Source organism: Limulus polyphemus, unplaced genomic scaffold (assembly GCF_000517525.1).
Source record: "Limulus polyphemus unplaced genomic scaffold, Limulus_polyphemus-2.1.2 Scaffold3281, whole genome shotgun sequence".
Lineage (NCBI taxonomy): Eukaryota > Metazoa > Arthropoda > Merostomata > Xiphosura > Limulidae > Limulus > Limulus polyphemus.
The window spans coordinates 109,811-120,603 of NW_013668891.1; the positions used below are offsets into that span (position 1 = coordinate 109,811).

The following is a 10,793-nucleotide window of genomic DNA, read 5'->3' on the forward strand; positions in this document are numbered from 1 at the left end:
GAACTATATATATATATATATATATAGCCTACAATCTCTATAATGTAAAGAATCCTAAGCCCAACAACACAGTATATATTTATACTATTAAAAAGTAAAAGTAAAAGTATAAGTAAAAGCCTTTAACCCTATCGCCACAGATATCCTTTACTCCACGACACAAGATTTTCGTGTCTTACATTCAAAATTTTATTAATCTACTTTTTTGTTTATATTGCATCAAATAGAATAGCATAAACTTTTAGCTAATAATCCAGATTTTAATAGTATACAAGTTTTAAGTTCTCAATTCTACAAGGCAATATTTAAAAAAATCCCGAACTTCCCATAGTGTGACACACAACACATATTCTCTAGAAATTCTCTCCTCTATTTTATCCACCACCCCTTGGAAAAGTATGAAGTTAAATGTAAATTACTCACTATAAAATCATCATTGCTCCAACAAACCATATTTATATAGTCTTCAATTTTGTTTGGTTACAGAGCTATCAAATAGAAAATCAAACCCCTGCTACACCCACCTGTCAAATCCTCTCTTTCAGGATTTGTAAATAGTTCTCTCTTACATTCAATTATATATTACTTATAACCAATAGAAAGTCAAGGTTTTCATTTATCAAATGATATATTGTATAATGTCATGTTCCGAACAGTTAAATGTCGAGTTTACTCAGAGTACCAACATCATTCCCGTGAGAAAGTTATTGATTAACTTGGATGAATTTGTAACGACTCTTCTCGCGTAGTTAGAAAGTCAGAAAAATTTTGAGAGGTAAGGGAATTTGTTTGCTTTTTGCATGTTATTAGTCTATATTGTTTGGTGCATTATTTAATTAAATAAAAAATATTAAGTGCATTACTATCATTAGTATATAATAATTAGGGTTAACTTTCTTTGACAATTGACAGCAAGAAAAAAGAAGACTGGTTAAGTATTTTATTTCTTATTTTTCATGTTTATTCTTTATGTACAATTATAAATGTAACTAAAATGTAAAAATAGGGATCCTTTTAGGTTAGTTAAGATTAGATTAAATAAAATAAATAATAATAATATTATAATAAAAATGTTTCACAAGGCACACAAGCAAGCAGCCTATAGCAGCTCATGGGTAATGTAATTCGTTAGTGTAACGTTAGCTGCACATTCCCTGAGTGATTTACAACTTATAATGGTGAGGATAGCAGTTAGAAACAGTTCAATAAAGTTTAATTATAAATAGATGTATACCATTATAAACTTAGTGCTACTTAGGATAAACAAATGTAGTTTCATATTACAATTTGAAGTCATTCTAGAAAGAAAAAAGGGTAATTTAGATTTATTTTGATGTTTTTTTGGTGGTTTCAAGGTCAGTCTAATTGGCCGATTCCATTTTGAGATAGGGTAGAGAAAATAACAGATATACTATAAAGTTTTACTGAAAAAAAAAAAACGTTTGAAATGCACTTAAGAAGTTTTAAGGATTACACAAAGGAAATTTGAGATTTTTGAAATGAGGAAAAATATTTTTAATTTTAACATGAAAATGACTTTGCACACGGATTATTAAAAACAAATACTCAATATATTCTTAAACAAATTTTTATTTTATTTTATTAAAAGTACATCACTAAAAAATATGATTTTTGTATGTGAAAGACATAACACTAGCTGAAAGACTGCAAAATTTCATGAAGATATACACACTATATAGAAAGTTAGAAGTATTAAATCTATAAAGACTTTAAATGAGTACAAAAAGGTCACGTGGTCGGTCAAATTGACCGAGCCCATGTTGAGAGAGTTAATGACAATTGGCGAACCTATCTTAACATCTGACAAAGGAGGAGAAGGAAATAGAGGTTGAGGGAGAGATGGTATATGGAACACGTAGACAAAAGTACAAAGAGTGGATGGGAAAGGGCATAAAGGACTGCAATGATATCCCAATTACATAAATCTAAGGAACATGGAGGATGCATAACTTGAAAGGAGCATAAACTAGACACAGTCGAAGTGGACAAGCCTTTATCAAAGAAACAGGTGAAGAAGTGGGAAAGATGAGGAACAGAAGGGTGGGAAAAATGAAAACAATGTTGAAGAGACCAAAGGTGGAAGGTAAACAACTGCCTCTGTTAAATAGACATGAACGAAAGTCTGATGGAACTGGAAAGGAAAGATGCAACTTGGAATCAGTCTCTGTGCTGAAGCAATGGACCTGAAAAAAGCCATGCATGAAGACAGAGTGTGATGACATCGAGGTCGATGGAATAGAGACTGAGACAGAGGTAATAAAGGTTGTATAAATAAAGATCAGAGCAGTGTGGACCATGGTTGCACCATCCAATAGGAGCCATCTGTAGGACTACACACAGAGTGGTTTGGATTAGGGATAGAACTCTGGAGAGGAGTCAAATAGGAGGTTAAGCATAGATGTGAAGACCACTCCAATTTTAACTAAAAGCATCCACCTCCAGAGTTAGCGGGTATGGAATGGGAGACCAAAAGGAAAGAAGTTTGGTGTACCAGTGGGTGACAAAGACATATATGAGGTGTCCCCAGCTGGGAACATATCCACCAAAAGATCTATAGATCAAGGAACCACTCCATGGGGAAACTTTTGTCAGGACAAGATAATTGATCTGCAACCAGATTCAGGGTGCCAGGAATATGGCAAGCTAAGACCACAATGTGAACAGCTTGCTCCATATTCCAAAGACAAAAAAAGGGTAAGGCTGGGCTCAACTAAGGTAGGCATGAAGAAAACCCCCAAATAAACTGGGAATTGAGTGGGGGTAAGAAAAGATCCCCCCTTTCATAAGGAATCCCACCTGTGCTGCTTCTTGTATGAGCAGAAGAGTGTGGTCTCTGGACTGTGAACAGGAAGGAGCAAGCAGTAGCCAGTCATCCATGTAAAGATCAGTGCAAAGACCCATCGAGTGATGATGACAGGCAAGAGCTCTTACCACCTCACAAAACACTTAAAGAGACATGGTTAGTCTAAATGGTAGGGCCCTGAACTGGAACACTTGACTTTTGAGCAATAAATAACTATTGATGATGTGGGCACTGTGGGGACACACCCCAAACTGTAGATTACAAGGAGAAATTTTGGTTTCTAGTATCAAGAACATAGGAAAAGGAACCAAAGCAAAGCTCAGCCCTATGAACGGGAAATAAACCAACACTTCAGCAATGTAGCAAAGCAAAAAAAAAGTAAGATTATAAGGCACATAATTAATAAAATTTTATTGAGGTAGAAAAATGAATTAGATGTTACTAGTAGTAATGATACTGAATGTACAAACTATCTAAACATACCTAGTTAACAAAGTACTTATGAATATTGAACTGACAAACGATCTAAATTTACCTAGTCCACAAAGTATAGAATCACAACTAACATGAAAACTGACAAAAATTACAGAGAAAACAAAGTAATAATCAATATCTAACATTACAATTTGTCTAAATTAACTTAGACGACAAAGAACTCAAAAGTAAGGCCAACACTGAGGATAATTAGGATTATAAGGCACATATTTAACACTGGTGAGAAAAACAATTAGTCAGATAGAACACTGCATTAGATGTGACTATTAGAAATGACATGTAACTTACAAACCACCAAAACATATCTAGTTAAAGTACTTATTAATATCAAATTGACAAACCCTCGAAATTTACCAAGTCTACAAAGTACATAATATTAACAAACATGCAAAATTATTAAAATTACCTAGAAAAACAAAGTAATAAACAATATCTTCCTTACAATTCATCAAAATTAACTTAGTCAACAAAGGATGCATAAATATCCAACTTACCAAAGTCCGAGCACTAATGACATGGAATACTTAAATCTCCTGTGTGTAAAGAACAAAGTCACACAAAGAGCTTCTGAGCCACATCTACCACAGGTATATCCACTAATGTGTGAAGTTTACAAGTAAAAAAACTTATCCCAGAATCACTGAAAGAACTGGAAGCAATATGAAAAAAAGGAGAAGAACAAACCTCCACCAAAGTGAATGATGTGGTGGCATGACAACTGTAGCAGAAAAAAAGAAAACTAACAAAATCACCCATGTCTTGAACATACAGCAAAACCAGAATATGCATCGACAAGCAACCTACTTGAATAGCTATATAAAAAAAGTGGGGGACTCCTAAAGAGGTGTAGAATATGACAGACCAAAATAAGAAGATGCCAGAAAAAGAGAGTCCAAATAGTCTTCTCCTTGACTGTATTCTTTCTCAGAAATATTGTCATGTGGAAAAGAAGAAGAAATTGATGGCTAAACATATGAATCTAGCTACCTCTGAATTAAGGTCTGTACCTCCTCTGCAGATAAAATTGAACCTGATACCTGGGAAGTCGTACCAGTAGCATTTTGGACTGTAACTGGAATTTCCATGGTTGATACATTGAATTGTTAATTAATAATAAAATCTCTTATAATTTGGCAACAAGAAACAAATGAAAAAAAAATGTTGAAACAATAGAATGCAAACACAGTAAAATAAAACTGCTAAAAAAAATTATATATGGCAAAGAAGCACAATCATAAACAGGCATCACATGAGAAAAAATGCATGTCTAAACAATGCTGTGCCAACTGAGAAAGTGAAGATTGAGCAGGAATAGCACAGGGTTCTATTTGTGCCAATATAGGTAGCACAATACTATTGGTGGAAAGTAGTCACATGCTATGTACATGTTCAATAGTGGCACAAAATTGGTGGGGTATATAGATTGGTGCATTGAGCAGGAAATTTTTTTCAGCAATGCTTAGAGAGCAGAAAAAAGAGCAAAATAACTTTGTGTGAGAGGAGGTAAGACTGTATCGGAAATAAAATATAAACATTTACCTTAACAAAACTTTTGATATTCATTTAGGAGGTTCTAGAGGTTATGCAAATAAAACTTGAAACTATAAGATGAAGAAAAGTATTTTCCTACTTAGAATGAAAATTACCTTTCACTCGAACTATTTAGAGTCTGAGTGCAAATAACTACAATTTGATAACATATCTTTAGTAGAAAAACTTAATAAAGATAGTCATTCTTTGTGTACAAGATAGTTATAACCTTTAACAAAATCTTACCTGTTACTGTATGTAATGTTGCACACATATCATTTCCCAGTTGGGTTCCTGCAAATTGCAGGAGACTGATGCGAAAGGGTTAAAAGTAGTTTTTTCAAGTAGATGTGTGTCAAAGTGATTTGTGATAAACAGGTGATCAGATTTTTATTCTTTCGAACCACTAAAAAATGTTTTATCTTCCTTTACAGTAGAGGTTTATTGTATGCTAACTAAGGAATATTTTTCATCTTTGTTACTTAGTTTTGAATGTGTCTGTCAATAATTTTAAAACTGAGACATCTTTCATATCATTTTTCTTAAACCTATTAATAACCTTTTCATTATGAGATAAATGGATGAAGCTCTTATCCATATAAAACCTCACTTACAAATATTGCATTTGGGGTAAAATTTAGTTTCACTATTATATGCAACAACCAACATTCTTGTTTATTAATTACAAACATGTTATTGTATCAGTGTTACAAACTGGCACCCAAAGATTCAAACAATAAGAGCTTACATATTGAAACACATCTGGTCCTTCATCAAAATCCACCATACCAAAGAACAGATGATTTGAGAACAGCTGTGAATAGCGCCAGGAGTTGGCCACAATTTGAAATTCATCATGGGCTTGTCTGGCAACAAAACAAAACATGTAACTTTTTACTACAGGTACTGTTTCATAATAATGAGTTGATTATTCATTTAAGAAATATAATGGAATTAGTAAATCTCATATATCAAAACAACAAACAGACAATAAGGGATCACTTCATCCTTCAATGCTGTCTTTACACAGTCACCCTTGAGAAAAGTAGAAATTTAATTTTAACTTTATTTTTTAAAGAAATCACTGCTTCCCATTTTACATTCTTGCAAGTTACACTATACAGACAACAACTTATTCGTAAAGATAATCACACTGTTTGAAAAATAAAACAATCTTAACCCTTCAAATCCAGGCTTAACTCTTTTGTGTATATATATATATATATATATATATATATATCACAATCTTTTAGTATTACATTCAAAATTCAATTCAACAACTTTATAATCAAAGTATGTCAATAAACTTGGCAGGAAAATTTATTTTCTAAATCAATTTGATGTATAATCTAAGTTTTAACTTCTCAATTTTTAAAAGAAAAATTTTGTAAATACTCAATCTTCATTTTTCTGTCACATGATGCATTTGAACTCCAATTTCTCCTTTTCATAATTTTCTAACTGGTGTAGTTTCCAACCAATTATAAGTGCAAACTATACATAATTACAACTGGTTTGCTGAGGTATCAATTAATTTGTCAAACCACTTGTTGCCCCCCCCCCCCGACTTTTGAGATTGTTTACTAACCAACTTTACAGGGCTAATGGATACGATTATAACCAATAAAAAGAACAGATTCTCCTCAATGAAAACCTTACAAGTTGTTGTTTGGGGACATTCTATTCCAGTAATTGATACATCTTTGTTTTCTAAAAGGTATATTTCAAAGTTACAGAAATTCTTTTCTGAACACCCAAAATTTGTGAGACTCAACATGGCTTGCAAAGAAACCTCTTCATTTTTTACAAGAGTGCAAACAATCTTGAACACATTAAGAACCAAAATCCTTACTTCTAAGTATATATATTTTACTATATATTTTTTAACAAACGCAACTGAAATGTAAGCATTAGAAACTTAGTGCCTAAAATGAAATGCCCCGCAATTTCATGAACTTTTGCATGTGTATCATAATACCTTACAATTGTGAGGATTACTGATCCTGTGAGTACAAATTACAGCAATAAAACTATAAGATTAAAGGAAAACAGATGTAAAAAGCTGGTTGCTGAAATGGTTGAGATAAATAACTTGGAAACTTCTGTTCAATACTTGCAGTTAATACAGTGAAAAAAACTGTATTAGTAATTTTATTTCATATTTTTACACTATTCATTTCACTGTACATTGTTACAGTTAGCATAGAGAAAAAATACAATGTTTCAACAAAAAAAAAACCTTTTGATGTTCACTTGTAAGTTCTAGGGGTTGTGCAAAAGAAATGAAAAAACTGTATTTTTAGCCACAGCATAGCAGCTCATAGAATGGCTTCAAGTTTTATTAAGTAAAATCTTTTAGCTCATAGCTCTGTCATTTCTTGACCAATCTGAGATCTAATTCCAGTTTTGGACTCAAGAGGTCAAACCATTTCAATTTATGTATTTGTCCAAACCCAAGGTCTCATAGATTAATTTACTCAAATCCTGCCTAAAAGAATTTCAATTTGAGGGTAAGCTGGTAGAAATCATGAAGAGTAATAAAATCAAGTTGGGTATACAACAGAATTTTAATTTATTAAAAGCTTGTAAAATTTTATGAAGATATGCATTGTAAATTGACAATTAGAGTAAAAATTATTATGCAGAGCTTCACAGATACATTTGACCAATCCCATGAACAGATGGTTAACTAGCACTTAGCCTATTATTTTCAAATATTAAATTTGTCATCTTATCCTGTTATCTTTGGAACATAGCATAAAAAAATCAGAGGCCTGTATTTTATTGATCACCTAGATAATTTTGTAGATCAATATGATAACCTATGACCCTTCTTTCATCAGTGCAAATAAGTTGAGACTTTAACCTACCTCTGTAAAAAACCCCTTCAATCCCCAGAATCATTCTAGTAGCACTTCTCTTCACCCTTTCCAATAAGTCAATATTATTCCTTAGACCAAATCTGCACACAATATTGTAAGTGAGGATTAATCAGTGATTTACACTAAGAGATAATTACATCTTTTGACTCATAACCAGTATATCTATGAATACACCCTAAAATTCTATTAGCTTTACTACTAGTAACAGAACACTACTTTCAATGGTTTATCCACCATTTTGCCAAGATCCTTTTCTTCAGTCATGCTACTGAGTGGGTCCCCATCTATATTAAATGTGTGATTCATATTATGATAACCCATATCCATTATCTTGCATCTACTATAATTAATGATCATTTCCCAAATACTTATCCTACTTACCAACTGATTAAAGTCATTCTGTTGTGTCTTAACATTCTCAATACAATTTCAAATACCCGAGAATTTAATGAAATCAGCAAACTTTACTAATTTAGTAATTAAGCCCCTTTCTATATCATTAATATAAATAAAAAAAAGAAAAGGTCCAAGAACTGACCTCCCATCAGCAACAAAGATCCAATCTGATTGGACTTCATAAATAAAAAACTTGCTTCTTTGTGCCAAAACACCCTACAATTCAATTACCTGTTTGTTTCCTAACTCCTACTGATCCATATGATTTACTTAACTACTCTTCTGTAATATATTCTATTATTTAGTTTTGCAAGATTGATATTTTATGATAGCATTCTACTTCATAAACATACATTTTGGGCTAATACTTCGGATACCTCTGTAAATCAGAAATCATTAGAAAATGGTAAAACTTGTAAAGAAGAGAGAAATTTCAAATAAACATTATATATGGTCAAAATACTGAAGATATTTCTCATTTGCATAAGATTGCTGATATCATAACCCACCAGAGTTTGGTTCACTGTAGCTGTAGAATTTTAATTTCATATTTTTACCATTCATTTATAAATCCCAGAGGTTTTCTTTCCTTAGATATTATGGAAATTTGAAGGTTTCCAATGATATATTTCAATGTAAAAAAATCTTGAGGAATACCCTACAATATTTATAAACATACTACACCTTTGGCACTCAAGTGCTGCCCGCTTACCACATCAGTCACAAAATAAAATCCTTCTCTTCAAGAAACTATTCTGAAAGAAAACTCATGAAAGCCCTATTCACAACTCAACAAACCAACATGATCTTGTGAATCTTAGGTTTTTAAATTAAAAAAAAATCAATTACAATTCCACATACAAGTTCTTTAAAATAGATATTTCCCTTACCTACAGATGGCACACTGTCGTTGGGAGGATAATGCAGTAAGCATGATGACAAAAGAATAGTTTCTAGGAGAAGCCTTCACATATTGCCGAAATTTATCTCCGTTCAGTCGAATTATAGGTCTTTTTGTGCTCATATCTACTAACTGTAGGACTCTTTCCCCCAGAGTTGGAACCTGTAAGTTATGGATTCTTCATTTATGGAAAAACATGGCATAATGACTTCAGAAGTAGCACAATGAAACAACTACACGAATATAGTTATCATATATACTATATGACTATGGTTATCAGACACATAATATGATTCAAATTATTCTATATACTCTATCAGTGCTTCACATTTGAAAATCACAGGAAACAATGGAATGCTCTCTTTAACTTTGTCAAGAGATATATATAAAATATAACATCAATGAGGTTTATAGGATGGCATCAGGCAATTATACCTATTAGTAGATTGCAGGACTACAACTAATATCCCAGGGATAAAAACTAATTTACATTAATCACTGAGTGGAAAAGTTTAAAGTCCTACAGTCAATGGTACAACAGGTGAATATGTGTATGCTTCTATACTTCACAATTAACCTACCATTACATTCTCTATCCCACTAAAAGATGCATTGTACAAATATACTTGTTGTATGAATACCAAAAATATTTGCTTTCATTGGCCAAGGTCAGACTAACAACTTTACGCCACTCAAGAAATGTAGATAACTAAATGGACGGCATATCACAATCAATTCAGTATGACTAGCAATAAGCTCTTAGCTGCCATTTTGTTTCAAACTATCACCCAAAGTAATGCTAAGTACTAAGACATGTGGCATCGGAAAGTGGTGTTGAAATATTCATTTAGCATTGATTTTTAAATAGATATTTTATTTGCTGGTCAGGTTGGAATATAGTCATGACAGGGAACTGCAAAATACATGGTTCTCACATAAATTTAAATTAGTATATCCATTGTTCTGAAGAGCATAAAGCATTTCATACTTAAACTTGAAATAAGAAATGCGTGCCTCAAAATCAAAGGTCAGCTATATGACTATGGTGGTGCTATTCTTTATTAGAGCTGAACAATTAGTGGAATTTGGTAACTGATTAATCTTTAGGCTCATTAATCCATTACATTCAACTAATAATTTTATTCTCACATGAGACATGAATAATTGGAATAATCAAATATAGTAATAATCCAGTCAGTTATTTCATGTGACACTAATCAATATAATCAATGCTCATAGGCAATTGATTATATCTATTAATTGAGTTAATTGCCTAGTTCTATGACTATGAATATTATAAACACTATATGACTGTGGATGTCATCTTCACTATGTAACTAAAAACATCATACACACTATATGACTATGGTTATCATCATGATACACAATAGTGGTTCATAATAGGGATTGCAATGAATTGCACAAGACCCTAATTGAACATTCAGGCAAAAAGAACCTTAAACAGTAAACATTCAGTTTAAACAACACTTTAAAACCTTTACTACAGACTACTAAGGCTGTTCATACATATAAATGCACAAAAAAAGCATGCATGTTAGACTTATCAGGAAAAGAAATGTGGCTCAAAACAGCCTATTTGTAATTATTATTATGGAAAGAGTTCCATATGGCACCCCCACCCAAAAATTGTAGAATTGCCTGGATAAAAAAGATTCTGAAAAGGGTTTAAAAGCAACTACCAACTACATATACCAGGGCAAAGACATTTGACAAGCATTTGTGTGAATACATGTGGAGAACATTA

The 10,793-nt window shown here is 32.2% G+C and overlaps 1 protein-coding gene across 1 annotated transcript in view; it reads right to left on the bottom strand.

Moving 5' to 3' along the window:
- Window positions 1-10,793, bottom strand: part of LOC106469061 (tumor suppressor candidate 3-like) — a 66,176-nt gene that overhangs the window by 50,796 nt on the left and 4,587 nt on the right. The window contains exons 2-3 of the mRNA XM_013929514.2: window positions 9,018-9,190; window positions 5,598-5,715 (exon numbers count right to left, since the gene is read on the bottom strand). Of these exons, the coding sequence (XP_013784968.1) occupies window positions 5,598-5,715; window positions 9,018-9,190 (291 nt within the window). The remainder of the gene's footprint in view (window positions 1-5,597; window positions 5,716-9,017; window positions 9,191-10,793) is intronic.